The 19,465-nt window shown below is 39.8% G+C and overlaps 1 protein-coding gene across 5 annotated transcripts in view; it reads left to right on the forward strand.

Moving 5' to 3' along the window:
- Nucleotides 1-19,465, forward strand: part of CPED1 (cadherin like and PC-esterase domain containing 1) — a 328,745-nt gene that overhangs the window by 303,610 nt on the left and 5,670 nt on the right. For 4 of the 5 annotated variants that reach the window (XM_061414531.1, XM_061414532.1, XM_061414533.1 and 1 more), the window contains 4 exons: nucleotides 1,970-2,190; nucleotides 2,453-2,554; nucleotides 2,983-3,070; nucleotides 7,640-7,786. In XM_061414531.1, the coding sequence (XP_061270515.1) occupies nucleotides 1,970-2,190; nucleotides 2,453-2,554; nucleotides 2,983-3,070; nucleotides 7,640-7,786 (558 nt within the window). Of the gene's footprint in view, nucleotides 1-1,969; nucleotides 2,191-2,452; nucleotides 2,555-2,982; nucleotides 3,071-4,173; nucleotides 4,290-7,639; nucleotides 7,787-19,465 lie in introns of those variants that run through there. The other variant, XR_009736016.1, reaches the window with a different exon arrangement.

The following is a 19,465-nucleotide window of genomic DNA, read 5'->3' on the forward strand; positions in this document are numbered from 1 at the left end:
ATACATGATACAAGAAGATCTATTAAGCAAGTGTTAACAACACCACACCTTTGAGGCCATGGGAGCCTCAAGCAAGACTGTGCTTATGGAATTTACAGGAGGTGATAGATGAGAGGCTTCCATGGCAAATGGCCCTGGGACATGCACCCTGGAACATAGACTGCTTTTCAGAAAATCAAATTCTAGTTCTGTGGCTTGTTTCTCAAGTAGTAGCGTGACTTCTATTGAGCTAGCTAACATCTACAAAATAAAGAGATTGGAACATCTCTAAGTACACTTACAACACTAGAATCAGTTCAGTTCAGTCACTCAGTCATGTCCGACTCTTTGCGACCCCATGAATTGCAGCACGCCAGGCCTCCCTGTCCATCACCAACTCCTGGAGTTCACTCAAACTCACGTCCATCAAGTCGGTGATGCCATCCAGCCATCTCATCCTCCGTCGTCCCCCTCTCCTCCTGCCCTCAATCCCTCCCATCATCAGAGTCTTTTCCAATGAGTCAACTCTTCGCATGAGGTGGCCAAAGTACTGGAGTTTCAGCTTTAGCATCATTCCTTCCAAAGAAATTCCAGGGCTGATCTCCTTCAGAATGGACTGGTTGAATCTCCTTGAAGTCCAAGGGACTCTCAAGAGTCTTCTCCAACACCACAGTTCAAAAGCATCAATTCTTCGGTGCTCAGCTTTCTTCACAGTCCAACTCTGACATCCATACATGACCACTGGAAAAACCATAGCCTTGACTAGACGGATCTTTGTTGGCAAAGTAATGTCTCTGCTTTTGAATATGCTATCTAGGTTGGTCATAACTTTCCTTCCAAGGAGTAAGCGTCTTTTAATTTCATGGCTGCAGTCACCATCTGCAGTGATTTTGGAGCCCAAAAAATAAAGTCTGACACTGTTTCCACTGTTTCCCCATCTATTTGCCATGAAGTGATGGAACCAGATGCCATGATCTTCGTTTTCTGAATGTTGAGCTTTAAACCAAGTTTTTCACTCTCCTCTTTCACTTTCATCAAGAGGCTTTTGAGTTCCTCTTCACTTTCTGCCATAAGGGTGATGTCATCTGAATATCTGACGTTGATATTTCTCCCAGCAGTCTTGATTCCAGCTTGTGCTTCTTCCAGCCCACCGTTTCTCATGATGTAGTCTGCATAGAAGTTAAATAAGCAGGGTGACAATAAACAGCCTTGACGTACTCCTTTTCCTATTTGGAACCAGTCTGTTGTTCCATGTCCAGTTCTAACTGTTGCTTCCTGACATGCATATAGGTTTCTCACGAGGCAGGTCAGGTGGTCTGGTATTCCCATCTCTTGAAGAATGTTCCACAGTTTATTGTGATCCACACAGTCAAAGGCTTTGGCATAGTCAGTAAAGCAGAAATAGATGTTTTTCTGGAACTCTCTTGCTTTTTCCATGATCCAGCAGATGTTGGCAATTTGATCTCTGGTTTCTCTGCCTTTTCTAAAACCAGCTTGAACATCTGGAAGTTCACAGTTCACATATTGCTGAAGCCTGGCTTGGAGAATTTTGAGCATTACTTTACTAGCGTGTGAGATGAGTGCAATTATGTGGTAGTTTGAGCATTCTTTGGCATTTCCTTTCTTTGGGATTGGAATGAAAACTGACCTTTTCCACTAGAATACCTTATGACTATTTAAATCAATAACACATTAAGCTGATTAGATGAGAAAGTGAAGTGCCTAAGAGGGATAGAAAAATTAAAGATAGCACAAAGAAAGCAAAGAGCTTTAAACGTGAGTTAGTGGGTCAGCAGATGATGTCATTACTAGGAATATGGAAAAGGAAAATGAACAGGTTTGGGAGAGAAGAATTAATGTCATTTCTTACAGTTTAAAGGGCTGTCTTTCAATTGGATGTATGTCTCTGTTTTCATCAGGTTACTTATTTTATAGTCTTCTATGTCTTGTACACATCAGATTTGAAAGCAAAAATTTTTTTAACTTGTAGATTCTTTTCATTGGAGACTCAACCAACAGAGGGATAATGTACTATCTGATTGAAAGATTAAATGAAACCCTGGAGGAATGGCAGAAAGTGCATGGCACTAAATTCTACCACAATGTCAATGGAGGGAAGACCTTGATCAGTTATTCCTACTATCCCCGGTTTTGGATGAGTCCTTCATTGAGACCAACATTTGAAAAAGCCCTTGAACATCTCTTGCAAAGGTACAATGGAACAGTTTTGAATGAAACCATACCACAATGTAGTGATATTTTACTAGCAGTCATGATTGTTTGCTGTGTATCAGATGTGCTGAAAAGTTTAAATACCAAGTATTAATAATATGGCTGAAAACGAGGTAGAAATGATAAGGAGGTCTTGTGATCAGGATGCCAGCTAGGGTTCAATGAAATGTGAGGCGGTGCTGTTAAAATGTTTACCATGTGTTTCAAAGCAACACATGTTGTTTTTCTTTCTGGATTTCAGATCAGGTCCCCTGGAGAATACCAGCCAGACTGTATTGGTTGTTGGTGGTGTTCAGTGGCTTAATTCCAATCACCTGCAAATTATTCACAAGGTTTTAAAAAGGTAAATTCCTGCAACAATAATTATCATTTGTTGTCTAAGTAAAAAAAAAAAAATTTACTCTTGATGTGAGTGAATTTTATCAAGATTTTATATAAAGGACAACTTGTAATTTAGAATCCAGCAGTTCAAGTCCAGTTTAAAATGTTTCAAAAATACTTTTGTATCCAATCACAACATGGCTCTTTAGCATCCAAATCTCCATTTGCTACAGATCAAAACATGCCCACTGACACATAAAACTATCCACACACACACACACACACACACACACACAAAAGCACTAATGTACAGCAAATCTATAAAATGAGAGTTTAGTCCTATATGGCAATGATCATATTCTAAAGGAATTCCTCTCCACTTGCTTGTGTAAATACAGACATCTAGAAATGTCATCAGAGTTTATGACTTGAGATCTGCTTATTTCACAGGGAAGACTTACTCAATATCCTTGTGATCATCAAAACGTTGGGAATTGGATTTCATTTGCCAGTGGATGGAGTGCACTTCTTAACACAGGTAAATCCATATTTTCCAGGCTGTGTGAATTTCATGGTTCCTGTAAGGATCCTTGCTGGTGTCTGAAAAAGAACCCAAAAGGCACTGTATAATATTCAACAACCTTCATAAAATTCAAAGCAGATGGTACACTTAAGGAGTATGATTTCAAATCAGTTATAATGATTCCTAGAAATAAGGGGACAGTTCAGTTCAGTCACTCAGTCGTGTCTGACTCTTTGCAATCCCATGGACTGCAGCGTGCCAGGCCTCCCTATCCATCACCAACTCCTTGGAGCCTACTCAAACTCATGTCCGTCACATCAGTGATACCATCCAACCATCTCATCCTCTTTCGTCCCCTTCTCCTCCTGCCCTCAATCTTTCCCAGCATCAGGGTCTTTTCAAATGAGTTGGTTCTTCACTTCAGGTGGCCAAAGTATTGGAGTTTCAGCTTCAGCATCAGTCCTTCCAAAGAACACCCAGGACTGATCTCCTTTAGGATGGACTGGTTGGATCTCCTTGCAGTCCAAGGGACTCTCAAGAGTCTTCTCCAACACCACAGTTCAAAAGCATCAATTCTTCGGCGCTCAGCTTTCTTCGTAGTCCAACTCTCACATCCATACATGACTTACTGGAAAAACCATGGCTTTGACTAGATGGACCTTTGTTGGCAAAGTAATGTCTCTGCTTTTTAATATGCTGTCTAGGTTGGTCATAACTTTTCTTCCAAGGAGCAAATGTCTTTTAATTTCATGGCTGCAGTCACCATCTGCAGTGATTCTGGATCCCCGCAAAATAAAGTCTCTCACTGTTTCCATTGTTTCCCATAAGGGAAACATAAGGGGACACCAGCCCATAAATAATGCTTTGAATTCATAAAGAAGAAAGTGGGACCAGAGTTTGAAAAAATAAAAACCTGAGGGTTAGATGAGAGGGCTTATTTTGTAAGTATCCTCTTACCTCATTCACGTTTCAAACACTGTAAAGGCTCCTGCTAAAATCATATACGAAATTGTCAGTATCAATGAGTAATTTGGAAAAGAGTGGCTTTGGGGAAGAGGATTTCTGACTGATTGCTTTCAGAATTCGTCTTTGAAGTAGTATCATTCATTTTGCCTCAGGTTGGATGTTTATAAATGAAAGGAGTCGAGGCCTCTGATCAGTTCTCATAGAAGACAGTAAATCGGTAGTCTCAACACTAAATACAAGTCTCATAAAAGAAAGACACCATCTGTAGGTAAGACAAACAGCTGCTCTTGCTCAGCAAGGAGAGCTCACAGGCAGCCCGGATTGTGTGCAGTTGCTCAGGGGGAGCTCAGGAAGCACTGGGAACTGGGGAGACAGGAAGCTGTCCACTGAATGTGTCAACCAAGTGAGATTTATTTTTGTGTCAATTATGAGTGCTCCTAGCTTTCTCCAGCACACATCACAGGATCCCCCTCTCCTTTCTTGAAACGTTACTTTCCTGGCCACCAGATCTGTGGTGCAAAAGCATGAGAAACAGTAGAAAGTGGCCAAAGTAAAACCACCAAATTCAGCTTCTTGAAGTCAGGCAGGGTTAAGGTCATGTAAAGTGAGTTGAGACATTTGGCATCTGGGGTAGCTGAAGGGATTCGGGGATTAGGAGAGGGGTCTTTTGATCATTTCTTCTATGGGTTATGAATTGAATCTCCTTTAATGTTATTTGAGGTCTGCAGGTCATGTTTGCAGCTCCTTCTTGAGGACTTTGGTAGCTCCATTTTGCTTCCTTGATTGCGGCCTCTCAACGGGAACTGGAGGAACTGTGATGCCTCCAGGTAGATTTAGAATGAACTCATCTCAGCAAACAGACCTTTGGCACTTACCATGTGCCAGATACCATGAACCGTTGTGCCTGCCATCAGGGCTTCAGTGGTGCTCATCAGTTTTGCAGGCTTGGTGAAGATGAAAGGAAGGAAGAAGAGGAAGGGAAATGATCAAACAAAAGAGGAAGTTATGCTAGTAAGTGGAGGCGGAAAAGAAACCTGAACTCGTCATCCGACCTTGGCATTCATCATCCTCATCGTGGCCATTCAAGATGTGGCTTCCACCTTCCTAGGTAGACTTAGTCCTTGCATCCAGTGTATATGCATCCATGTGTACTCACATGTACACACACACACATGTACACACACACACACGCACTCACTCCACCACTGTTTCGGCTCCTCAAGCACGCCTTGCTCTCAGTCACCCCCAGATCTTTAAAGCTGCCGTTCCCTCTTCTTGGAGCCCACTCTCCACCACCTTCTCACCTGGGAAACTTTCGGTCACTCTTCCAGTGTTAGTTTAAGTGCAGGTTCCTCTGAGAAAACCTAATTGACGACTTCTGAACTGAGAAGACCCTGGACTCAATTGGCTCTTCCTGCCATGAGCTCCTGTAACTGTCTGGTGCCCTTGTCTGTGTCCCTCAACAGATCCCGGGCTTGGTTGTCTGTCTCCCCTTCTGGTCTAATCTCAGTGGGAGCAAGGTCGGGGTAGGGGAGGGAGGTCTGCATTGCTCATTCTGGTCCCCAAATGCAAACCACAAATCTCAGCACACAGGAGACTTTCAGAAAGCCTCTCTTCCTTTTGGGCAGAGCCTCAATCAAGGCTCAGCCGCCTTTTCTAAATTTGGACCATCTCAGAAGGGCCTTCTTCCCAGCTCTAGAACTTCTGGTGGGATCAGCAGAAGCCTGTGTTGCAACAATATTGCAGCTCAACTTCTCTCTCTGCCCAGTTTGTCTTCCCTCACTCTCTTGGAGGTGTTGATCCCAAGGACGGGGGGACCTCCTGCTGGCCCCCTGCCTGCCGGTTTCTGGCTCAGAGTCTCTTTCTCAGAGAACTGACCTTTCTCTAGAAACCACTTATTGCAAAGTTTCTTCTTTTTATTACTGGGCACCTTAAAGCTGAGAGGGTACTTGTAACCAGACAAGAAAAAACTTTATAAACATTATTGAGCACCTTGAGCAGTATTTTTCAGGTGAGGACACAGACTGTTTCCCATCTGTTCCTTTTCCTCCAGATTTTTCCTTTATGATCCTTCTCTATTCACTACCTTCATTTGGTGAGAAACACTCTTCTTTGTATGTCACCAAAATAGGTGTGCAAGCACAGAAAACACAGAAAATTAGACACCTTTGTACTGCTTTTTTTATCTTGCAGTTGGATTAACAAATGCAAATAATTATTTGCTTTTTTACCTTGAAAATAAAAAAAAAATTTTTTGATCTTTAGAAAAGGGAGAAGGAATACAGTTCCCTCCCCGTGGCAGTGTGGGTTCTCAAAGAGACAGACACCAGGACAGGATCAACCAGATAAGAGGATTTATTGGAAAGAATGTCTGAGAAGAATAAAAGGGAGGGGCAGGAGTAGGTGGGAAGAGTTTCAGACCACACCACCCAATGCATATCACTCGGTCTTACACCAAATATATCTTGAGTGTCCACTATGTACTGGGAACCATGTTTGGCTGTAATGTGTCTGATACAAAGGGAGGGGAAGAAGGGTGGATTAGGTATCAAGAGTCTCAGACTACAGGTTGAGAAAGCCTTGGTCAAGCCAATGAGGAATCCTGGAGCCATTATACTTAATGAAGTAGTCCCTCTTCTCAACAGTGGACCTAAACTAGAACCTCTGCTGATCTCCATCAATGCCTTGAGCACGGTTGGGGAGGGAGGGAGGAATATGACTTACAGAAGCAACAGATGGAGACACTACTCACTTCTGGGGCTCCCAGAAGCCCACTCCCCCTGTTTCCCTACTCCCACCCAACAGCAAACCTCACTCAGCTCAGGAAGTCCTCTTGAAATCTGCCATGCCCCTGCAGAGCTATTCCCTTTTCTCTCCCAAGCCAGAGTCTGATTTGTGTGCAAGAGCTCAGGTGCTTTGTGACCCTTTGGACTCTAGGCCGCCAGACTCCTTTGTCCATGGGATTCTCTAAGCAAGAATCCTGGAGAGGGTTGCCATGCCCTTCTCTAGGGGATCTTCCTGACGCAGGGATTGAACCCACGTCTCTGGCGTCTCCCACATTATAGGCGGATTCTTTACCACTGAGCCATCATGGAAGCCCAGAGTCTGGTATATTTCCCTCCAATAAAGGACTCAGTAAATATTTACATATTTGTTTCTCCTGTTTGAATGCCCTGTCTTAAGAATACGCACTATGGTTTACTTACCCTTGTATACCTGTCCCTCAGCACAGAGCTGAATGCAAAATAGATACTAATTAATATTCAAGTGAAAAATTCCAATAAATGGAGATAGAATTTGTGATTTTCAAGTCTTGGTTTTTAAATTGAGAATTTTACATACTTCAGTGGATCTCTGTGGACAATAAACCTAACCACTTTTCATAGAAGAAAAAGTTCTGAACTGTGCCACTATAGACATTAATGTATTGCTGTTTTATATATGCACTGATATTTATATTTTGAAAAAATTAGAACACATCTTAAAGAAATTCATTTTTTGTCTTACAATAAGATCAATCTGTAAAAAAGATGACTTTTATGTGATTTTAACTTGAGTTTTTAAATCATAAACCAGTCCTTTTAATCAAAATTCTCACTCTTCTCTTTTCCAATACAGAATGAAGTTCAGAATTTATGGAAAAAAAATTTGATTATCCTGGAAGATGCAAAAAAATATGGCTATGAAGTGGTTGACACATTTGCTATAACCATGGGGCGACACAAAGAGTTTTTGCAGGGGACATGCGGGTGTCATTTCCATGAGGTATTTATGCTGGCTCTATGGTTTTTGTAGCTTTTGATTTTTTAAAATTTCATTGCATCTTTAATTGCATTGTCAATCTTATTTTGCATCAAAGAAACTATGTCTGGAGGAGATTAAATAATGTATTCATCATCACTCAGCCAAATCAAGTAGTAGTCACAACTCAAGGCTCTGCAAAATGAAGTGTTAAAATAATTAGTGTTCATGTAGACACCTGAAGACTAGAATAGCTGGCCAACATAAGCAGAAGATGGAGAACACTTGCCTTTTCTAGTAGACTCTGAGACTTCCCATCAGAAATTCTGTCCACAGAAGGGGGGAGATATCTTTAATGGAAAAAGATTGAAAACAAGGCAATTTAATTGCTAAATTGATAGATTACCTTCCTCCATTGGTTTATCCAATGCATTAACAAAAGAGTCTGTGTTTTGAAAAGTTTTTTATTCTTCATGGTAAAATTGATTTTTATTTGTAGTTAGTAATTTTGCCTGGCAAATCCCATGGACGGAGGAGCCTGGTGGGCTGCAGTCCATGGGGTTGCTAGGAGTTGGACACGACTGAGTGACTTCACTTTCACTTTTCACTTTCATGCATTGGAGAAGGCAATGGCAACCCATTCCAGCGTTCTTGCCTGGAGAATCCCAGGGACGGGGGAGCCTGGTGGGCTTCTGTCTTTGGGGTTGCACAGAGTCGGACACGACTGAAGTTGACTTAGCAGTAGCAGCAAGGGCAACAAAAGTCTTACTTGAGGAGCATAAGCCTAATCCATGAATGTACTTTCTGGGTATAGCATGCTAATTCTTTCCGTCTAGGGTGCTCTAGTGGGCTTCCTTGAAGACGCCCCTACTGGGCCCTCTGATAATAGCTCCTTTGACAGAGGAATACTTCACTTACAGCTGTATTCCTTCCTTAGCCCCTTGGCTTCCAACTGTCTGTCCTCCTGTTTGCAGGTCATTGCTTCACCAGGCATCCTCGTGGAAAATATACAGCATGACACTGGGCTTGCTATACTCAGTTGCCCCCGTGTTGTCCACAAGAAACCCTCATTCATCCTTGCTGTGCTGTTGCCAGACATATCGTGAGCTCCCAGTGCAGCCCTGCCTCTTTTTCTCCTCTCTTTCTCTCTCTACTCTCACTCTCACTCTTGATCTCTCACTCTCTTCCACTTCAAAGCTGATCTATAGCATCATGTCTCATACCAGTTCTCATGCTTCCAGTCCCCAGAGGACACATGTCTACCTCTCAAAGTTGATGTCTTGAAATCCCGTCTCACTTAGCTTAAAGCAGGAATGAAGCAACCACCCAAGATGGAGCAAGATCACAAAGTTTAAGAACGTCCTTCATAGAAATTCTTTCTCTTCCTTATTCTCCTTTGCCCAGCTCTTAATCAGACAAGGGTTTGCTAAGCTGAATTTTGTCCACATTTTGGCAAGTTTTGCACATATTACCACTATGTTGCTTTCGACAATGAGGTTACTTGGCTCCTGTTGTTGACTCTAGATCTCAGGAGCTTCAGCGGAAACTGCAATGAACATTGTCTTGGTTGGTCATCCTCTCAGATACTGATTCAATTGTTCTTTCTTGTGTCCCTTTGTAAACCAGAGTACAGTCATGAGTGAGATGACAACTCTAAAGGTTTCTTCTGATCCTGTTTTTCAGCCCTAAGATGACTGTTATAATTCATCTTGATCCTCAGAGTTTTATGAATATCCAAAAGTTATTGACCCTGCATTGGTTCTTCTGTACATTCTGCTAATGGAGTCATGTTACAATTTTGTGTGATATATGGAACTGCATCTCAGAGAGGCGAGAGGCTGCACCAACAGTAGAAAGCATGTCCTTTCGAGTTTAGATTTTAGCAACTTGAAGCTTGACCATGCCATTGCAGAACAGATTTTAAGCTGTAGGATACTGTGTGATTACTTACTTCTTCCATAAGAAAATATCCTTCTGGGGCCTATCCTATTTGTAAGAGGTCAAGACTGAGAAACACAAGAGCAGGCAGCTTGGAAGAGGAAGAAACAGTGAACTTGCAGCTGAGCCAGCCCTGTATCAGAGTTGGCTGCAAAAGCAAGCCAAAGGTTGTCAACCCACAGAAAGTGGGACTTTGAAAGACAACATACAGATTGGGTTTTTCCCCTCATTTAGAAAAGGTTTATTTATTTATTTTTACATAATATGTCTTCAGTTAGCATTTTAGGGGAGGGTATCTGTTTTTCTTTTTTTCAGCTTCAGTGCTCTGGAAGTCTAAAAAGAGAAATCTTCCAGTGATATCTCACATGGCTCCAATTAAAAACCTGAAGATGCAGGAATTCCCCCACAGTCCAGTGGTTAGGGCTCTACCTTCTAACTGCCGAAGGCCCAGGTTCAATCCCTGGTCAGGAACTAAAATCCCACAAGCCACATGGTGTGGCCAATAAATAAATAAATAAATAATAAAAACAGAAGATGCCTTTCCCACATGATTGCCTTATATATATCTTCTGCCACAGGATCAACCAGTTGACAGGGAGAGTCATGGAATTTGTTAACTACAGTAAAGCTCTTTGAGTCATCAGAACTAGAATATTGGCTTAAAAATATTACTAATAAAAAATCCTTAATTTTCATAATCATGAGTTAAGCATGTCGGGAAATTACTTCATTAATTTGATTTTATAATTTTTGTGTACAATTATTATATACAAATTATGTTTTATTAATCCTTATTTCTGATGTGTGCCATCTTGATGGTAAGGTATATGCATATCACCCAGATTTTCTCTGTTGATTCTGGAGCAGTGTTACCCATTTTAATGTTTTCATGTTGGAGCTGAAATATTTGTGGGAGCATTTGCCTTTCCAGTTACAACATAGAACTGATAAGATCGTCTTTCTCAACTGACTCCCTTCATCACAAAGTCTCTAAAGTCATTCATCACAGAGGCCTAATTGTTGCTTAACTCTTGAACAATTTGTACCACTTGTACCTCAGGAAGTCTCCAGTGCTGACACTGAGTGTTTTATAAGCTTTCTAAACTGTCACCCAACATCTTAAATCACTGTTAGCCTATTATAAACAATCAAGAATATCTAAAGCATTTTGCAGAAAAGGATGGTTTAATGATGAATGTAGCAAGCTGGGAAAACGAAGATTATTGGTCTCATACAAAACATTAAAGGGCAGAAATTCATTAATAACAACCACATTTTCCTCTGTGCTCGACTCAGGAGCTGGCAAAGGAATTTGTTGTACCATAAAAGCAAGAATTAAGATCTGCTGTATTAAAGCAAAAAGAATTTGAATTTGGGAGCCTTGTATCTTTTGGTATTCAATGGAACCATTCCCGTTATAGATTCACAGATACCTGAGAAAGATTGCTGTAATCATCAGTGTAAGATCTCAGTGTGTTCTCTTTGATTTGTGGTGAGAATTCTATCATAGACATAACAAACCAGCTCCAGTGGGCCCCTGTCGCCATAGGTGAGATTAAAGGTCTCGGGGTGTCTCTTTCATCTGTCAAAGCAGCAAGAGAGGGTGTGTTGCCATCATGAATCTATAAACAATTTTCCAACTGGTATGCATCAATTTTGACTAAACTGTTCCTGCTGATTAGAAAAGCAGGTGTTTCTCTTCATGGGTAGAAATGGAATTTTGTTTTCCCAGTGTTTATACAGGACAACAAACAGGATCCAGGTAGCTCTTGCCCAAGAGTGGTTTTGGATGGTGCCTTTAGTTATGCGGCAAACATCAACTGTGAGTGAGCTAAAACCTGGAAAGGATGCAAGTGAATTCTAGCTTTTTCTAGTGGTTGATTAAAGATTGGTACATGGTGACAATGAGCTCATTAGCCATAATGGAGCTCAGCCTTTCCTGAGATAGCTTGGTACAAAATGCTCTTCCATAGGGAGCATCCTATATTGAATGGTGATAACACCAATAACATCAGGGTGTCTCTCTGAAGAAGGATAATTAAATGGAGGATAAATACAGAAAAGTGTCAGTCACTCTATGTTGCACTAGTATGATGGCCCAGGAGGCAGCTATCCAGCCCTGCCTCTGCAGTCTGGAATGTGGAATGTTGGTAGGCCTTAGAAAGAGATGCTGACCCATCACTATTTCATTTCATGTTATATGCAGTGAACTGATTAAGTGCCAAGCTGAGATGGACTTTGGATTGCTTTGATTAGCATTTTTCTTACTTTAGGTCTTAGTGTTCTAGCCTGGTGAAATCAAGATCTGCGGTTTGGGAAATACTACCACTTAAAGGATTCTTAAATAATATTAGTATATTAAATGATCCCAATAGCCCTTACAAGCAAAGAAACTGTTTAGCTTAGTTTGACCCAGTTTTTCCCAAAATGTTGACCACAGACCACTTTTCTTTTTTTAATAATAACTATTAACACCTCAGTAAACACATTTTGGGAAACCTAGCATAGAGAATAAGGTCTAAAATCACTCTTGGAGTACAGATTAAATGTGGCAGATTGACCACAAGCATTTGTCTTCTCTTCCACTTGAAACTCCACAAAAAAAGATTTTAAAGACATAAATCTCCACCACCACCATCACCCAAAAAAAAAGACAGAATAAGAAATAATTCATAACAGACAAGAAATCTTAATTCATTTTAAGAAGTTTGACTTAGCCTGCAAGAAAAATTATAGTGTAAAATGCCTAATAAGGACCTACATACAGCACAGGGAACTATACTCAATATCTTGTAACAACTTACAATGGAAAAGAATCTAAAAAACAATATATATGTGTGTGTGTCTGTATATGTGTTGCTGCTGCTGCTAAGTTGCCCACCAGGCTCCTCTGTCCCTGGGATTCTCCAGGCAAGAACACTGGAGTGGGTTGCCATTTCCTTCTCCAATGCATGAAAGTGAAAAGTGAAAGTGAAGTCGCTCAGTCGTGCCCGACTCTTCACGACCCCATGGACTGCAGCCCACCAGGCTCCTCCGTCCATGGGATTTTCCAGGCAAGAGTACTGGAGTGGGTTGCCATTGCCTTCTCTGCTGTATATGTGTGTGTATATATATATACACACTGAATCACTTTTCTGTATATCTGAAACTAACACAACATTGTAAATCAACTCTATTTCAATAAAAACTTTAAAATATTAAAAATTTAAAAATTCTTTCATAGTTTAAAAAAGCAAAAGTTTATATTTTCCCTAAAAAATGATAAAGTGCCTACAGAAGAGAAACACCAGTTATAACAAGGGCAGGCTTGACTCACGGATCCTCTGTGTGGTTCAGACCTGAAGGAGCCGGGTGCTGAGGGAGGCAGGGCTGCAGCACGCATCAGAAAACAATTGGCTGACAGTCTGTGTGCAATGGACACTGAGTCCCTCACCCCAATCCATGCAGCCAAGAACCTACACCCATACACATGGGATTTCTTTTAAAATTGAACAGCAGAGAGTCTAGACTCAGAAAGACAGGTATAGCAAAGAGCAAACTAATCTAGAGGCTGAAATTAGAAAGTCAAACATGAGACTGGCTTCTGAAAAGCAGAGTTCTTAAAGTCCTGAAGCCTCCTAAATACCAGCAATCAGTCGCATGTCACCTCAGACAGGAGGCTGGAGATCTCTTCTGATGAGAAATGAAATGGCCTAAAAGAAGATCTCTTTTAAAAACTCCAGAATAGTGCTGGGCAAATCCTTCTAGTGACTCCAATAGTGGAAAATGTTGGTCCACAGTAATTGTTTCTAGATAACGCTTTGTGCATGAGTGCTCAGTCACTTAGTCATGTCCGACTGTGACCCCATGGATTGTAACCCTCCAGGTTCCTCTGACCATGCAATTTTCCAGGCAGGAATACTGGAGTGGGTTGCCATGCCCTCCAGGGGATCTTTCTGACCCAGTGATCAAAACTATGTCTCTTGCATCTCTTTACCAATGTGCCACCTGGGAAGTCCTGATAACATTTGTATGCCATATGCATATGTAGACTAGGGCTTCCCTGCTGGTTCGGTGATAACCTACCTGCTGATGCAGAAGACTCCAGTTCAATCCCTGGGTTGAGAAAATCCCCTGGAGAAGGAAATGGCAACCCACTCCAGCACTTCTTGCCTGGAAAATCCCATGGACAGAGGGCGTGGCGGACTACAGTCCCTGGGATCCCAAAAAAGGTTTACAAGACTTAGCAACTAAACAACAATATGTACAGGCTGTGCTGCACCACTGTAAGATCTCAGCTCCCTGACCAGGGATTGAACCCATGGCAGTAAAAGTGCAGAATCCTAACCACTAGGCCACCAGGGAACTCCCAATAGTGCCATATTCTTAAATAAAAATTCTAAGTTCAGGAGAGATGTAGGGAAACAAATACTGGTGAGTTAAGATCAAAATAGATTTCAGGACTCAACAAGTCCATCTAAATAGTGTTTGAAATCAATTTGACTAACAAAGGTAATTTCAACAGTATCAAGAATTCAGTGACATGACTATTTAGCCACTTTGGAAAATGAGTTTAAGACAAGGCGTTAGTCTCTGGGGAACTGTGTAGAAGTGCAAGATAGAACCAACAGTTTAACTTGAAATCAGTAAACTACTGTAGGTCTGTAACTCCTTCTAATGAATCTTTCCACATCAGAGGAGAATTTGTTTCCAGAGTCAGGAACTGAGTTCTGAGTGGGGGCAGGAAGTAAAGAAGCTCAGTTCTCAGTGCAAGAAGGGTTGATAATTTGGAGGTAGGTTGGAAGACAGAGACACTGAGTATTTAGAAACACCAGAAACAAAAAGAAAAAAAATAAAAACCTCATTCCTAAAGAAAACTTTAGTCTTGCCCTCTAATCCTCAGCATCTTTGACCCATTCAGAAGTTGGACTCCTTTCACTCAAAACATAGCTTATTTCATGTGGCTATAATTAAATATTGGGAGTGGGGGAGGTACGTGAAAGAATTCCTTATTATCTGTAAAAATTGCATGGTTTCCTGAAATGGAATTTTAAGCACTGGCTTCTAGCTATTGTTTGTCACTTTATTTTTATTCTCTTTCTGTGAATTCTTAAGCTATTTTTTTCAGCTGATCATAAATATTGCAACTGGATTGTGAATTGAATGTCCTGTCTTCAGAATGACTATGCCAAATAAAAAGTACCTCAGTAGTATCCATTTATCTTCAAAGACTGTGTTAGCTGGTTTTGCCTGCTCAAGCTCGTGTTTTCCCACCTTAGAAAACCATTACCTTCATTCTTCAGACCTCAGGCATGATTGTGAAACACGTTTGTAATCAGAATATCCTCCCTAATCTGGTCTAGAAATTTTGGAACACTTGCATCACTGAAAATTGTTTTCTATTTTGTTCTGTGGATCTGGAACCACATCAGAAGTTCCTCGGGTATTATTCAAGTCAAGATCAGTTTTAGAAAAGGTATTTACTTGTAATCTGCCTGACACTTTTCCAGTTCACCAAGCTTTCCCTTTGTATATCATTTTTTTTTAATTCATAGTTATTTTAGATGCAGCAATTAATTGACATGGTAATACATTCATTCTGATGACTGTGCGAAATCAATTTTGAGTGTTGACATTACATGAATTTAATAGTAAAAGTTGCCATGTACTTCTGTTGTGTAATTTATAACAATTTTTCATGTTTGGTAAGTCTTAACAATAGCCATTGACCCAAGCTAATCAAGTAGAATTGTGGCCATTTGTATGTCTTCTAAAATGTCTATGTGCCCAAATCCTTAATTATGGATGGATGTGGAAAGATCTACAATCATAAATTGGGAGATCTCTTAACATATAAGAAGCCTAAGAGAAAGTAAAAGTTGCTTTTACACACCAAAGCACAGAATTTTTGTTACACTGAGTCACAAAGAAATGTAATCATCTACATATCCTATATCTTATCATTACAGCCCTTGATTCCAGCTCCAAAATTACCCCTTTCCAAGTTTCCATAGAAACTATATTAAAAATCTATTACAGTTTTGAAACACTATAATCTTTACTTGAAAATCTATTCCTACTTGTAACTTAATCTAAATTTGAATATTGCTGAGACAAAAATAATTTTTATTATTACACTTATACTTGTGATCATGGGACAATGCTGACCTAACACACTTCATGGAAACCAATTGTCCTTCACTTTCTCTGTCTAATTTTAAATATAATTTGATACAGCAAAGTCACAAAAAGAAAATAACAAAAACAAAACTAAAGACAAGGAGCTTCTTTGGATTATATTAAACTGGCCAAAAAGAAAAAAACACACAAAAAGCAAGCAACAAACAAAAAACGTCATCTAACGCTCACAGGGAATGTAGACATTTGCCCAGTCACCTGGTTATGTGTTATTAACCATATTTAGTAGTTCATTTTTCTTCTAGGTAGATGTGTCAGTTTCGCAGTTGTCACATCCTATGCACCCAGATTTAGAGAAGCATTTGGAAGCATCAAGCCATTCATGTTTGTCTCTGATTGAGGTGACCACTCTACACAAATATCTAGAATCCTTTGTCTCTGGTTCAAGGCCTAAATTTTTCGCCTTTGTTTTCTAAGAGCTCATTTTGTTGTTTACTATTATTATTCTCCAGAGATAAGCCTAACATTTGTATTGCTGACACCTCTCTTTCAAAGCCACATTCCAGTTACCACTCTGTTTGGAATTTAGTAATCCCAACCAGTCCTCTGATTTTGGAAGGACTCACATGGACATATTTCCACACATGAGATCAAAGGAAAGAAACAATTCACTCTTTACAGGAATCAAACATCGGTCACTTGCACAGCATTTCCAAGACGTAAAAATATAGCTAACTCCTTTTCTTCCACTTTAGAGTCCATAAGAGTAGGTAAAATACAGTAATATTTTGAAACTCAAGAGATAGCAGTTTGATGGCAATGCCAGACACCAAATTTTACAAAGAAATAATAGCTGTGTGGACAGGTATCATGGCCATCATGAATTAGCACTGTCTCCTTACTGTGTTAATATTTACTAAGGAACAATAGAGTACCTGAGCTTAGGGATCTAGTCTCAGACAATGTCTCTGAAGTCATTTCATTCTTGTTCTTACTTCAAGTATCTAAGACATGTGTCTTTATAAAGTGCCCTTGAGGGTAGGGACCATATCTGAGTTACTCCGTGTGTTTGTTTCTTAAGAGAGAGAACTCCGAAGTTTGAAATATGGATATTATATGGCAAAAATAAATCATATTTTGATTTTATAATATACAGCATCATCTTCTACTGCTTTTCTCTTTTAAAATGATTACATGAATTCTTGCTAATTCTAAAAATTTTTGAAGTATATATAATAAAAACAAAAATTCTTTCGTTTTTGTACTACACACACCCCCTGAATTTTCACTCCCTTCTCCACTGGAGATCCTATTTGCAATTTGGTACATGAAGTGAAGTGAAAGTCGCTCAGTCGTGTTCAGCTCTTTGCGACTCCATGGACTATAACGTCCATGGAATTCTCCAGGCCAGAATATTGGAGTGGGTAGCCTTTCTATTCTCCAGGGGATCTTCCCAACCCAGGGATCGAACCCAAGCCTCCCGCATAGCAGGCAGATTCTTTACCAGCTGAACCACCAGGGAAATTTGGTACATAGCTCCATTTTAAACACACACGCTTGATTTTAATCCCATGTAATTAAAACTACTTGGCTGTCAACATTTATGGTCATTAGATTTATATGACATTGGGTCCTATTTAGAATTGCCTTATTTTTCCATGAAAATTTTTAGGGAACAGGCAGTTTGTAAAGTACATTTTAATTTGCAGTGTGAAAATTCCTATTTTTTCTCAGTGTTGAATTTTACTTCTACTTGGCTTATGCTTGCTCAGTCACTCAGTCATGTCTGACTTATTTGCAATCCTGTGGACTGTACCCCTCCAGTCCGTGGGGTTTCCCAGGCAAGAATACTGGTGGAGTGGATTGCCAGTTCCTACTCCGGGGATCTTCCTGACCCAGGGATCGAACCACATCTCCTGCATTGGCAGGCAGATTCTTTACCACTGAGCCACCTGGGAAGCCCATACTTGGCTTACACAGCCAGCAAATTGCGTCTGTGGTAGATTGAAGCTAAATTCAAGTCCCTTTGATGAATGAATATTTGGTATTGAAATCTCCTCTCATCACTGCTTCTTTTTTCTTTCCCAAATGGTCTTGGCCATTTTCCTACATTTATTTTCTGAGATCTGTTTTAGAATTCCTTTGTCATGTATCCCCCCCCAGTCCTGCTGTGATTAAAATTGGAATAGCACTTTAATTAACTTGGAAAGATTTGACATGTTATGTCTTTATATTTATTCGTGTTTTCTTTTATGTTTCATTAAATTTTTGACTCATTCTTCACCTATGCTCTATAGATCATCATCAAATTTGATGAAGTTGTTTTAGTATTGTAATGAAATCTTTTCTCTATTTCTTATTAGTTGGTGATAGATTATAGAAGAGCTATTTAATTTTTAAATATTAACTTTAAAATATTTCATTATTTTACAGTAGGTTCCTTTGAGTTTTCAGGCAAACATCATATAGCTACAAATAATTCTTCAGTAACCTTCTATGACAAAATATTTCATAATATTGAAGCTTAACATTCCTGAAATAAATTGTATATGCTAGTAAATCCCAAGGACAGAGGAGCCTGGCAGGCTACAGTCCATGGGGTTACAGGAGTTGAACATGACTTAGCAACTAAAGAGAGAGACAGAGTGATACAGCACGCAGTACTGATACATTTTTTAAATGATATGAGATTAAATGAGAGTAGCATTTTGGGAGGATTTTTTCTGTCTGTGTTTTGACCAATCAAAGTTGAAATTCTTTCTCTGTAGGTTTGTCTGTTTTAGGATTCAGCAGAGTAATACTGGCTTAACAAAAGAAACTGGGAAATTTATTATCTTTGATTATTTCTTGAAAAATAGTATTCAAAGGAAACCAACTGAATTAAGTACTGGGTCAATCCCTGGCATCATGGGTAGGAATCAGTCTTATATACCATAATAGAAGCGTTGGCACTGTTGGAGACATTAGACTGGCCCTCAGAAGGTGCAGGGTTGGGGGGATCCCCATCATTCGAATAATCTTCAATTCTCAGAGATCAGCATAGTGATTTTAAAATAGAACTATTTTATCAAAAATAAAACTATGTAGGTTATCTGGCAAAAGACTGACACTACTCCCACGTGTATACAAATACACTGGAAATAGATATTTTTGTATATCCCTTTTATGAATCGTGTTCAAAATTGCTATAAACATCTAAACTAGTATTATCCAACATTTGTAATGCAACATCAAATGCAACCCTGAAATCACAGAAAACATTAAAATAATTTTTAAGGAATAGAATCTTTTTGCATTGGGATGAATCTCCTTTTATTTTTCATTGTAATTAGTATGCAGATCATCAGGCAGTTGCAAAAGCCAGAACTTAAGGTAACATTATATAAACAAAATTAACCTTATTTTGGCTTCAGAACACTGGAATAATATTTTTTCAGGGTTGACTACATTATTTATGCTTAAGTGTTTGCTTAAATCAACTTCCTTAAGAATGTTCACTAATCTTGCTATAGAGGAATACAAACTGCCTCCAAAATGGACAAAACCTTCTGGAAAACATTGGTGCACGTCCCCAGCCTATACTTAATATTATCATATAACCAGAGGTGGAAGGTGACCCATAATAGAAACATACAACTTTGGGACCTG

Source organism: Bos javanicus, chromosome 4, assembly GCF_032452875.1.
Source record: "Bos javanicus breed banteng chromosome 4, ARS-OSU_banteng_1.0, whole genome shotgun sequence".
Taxonomy (NCBI): domain Eukaryota; kingdom Metazoa; phylum Chordata; class Mammalia; order Artiodactyla; family Bovidae; genus Bos; species Bos javanicus.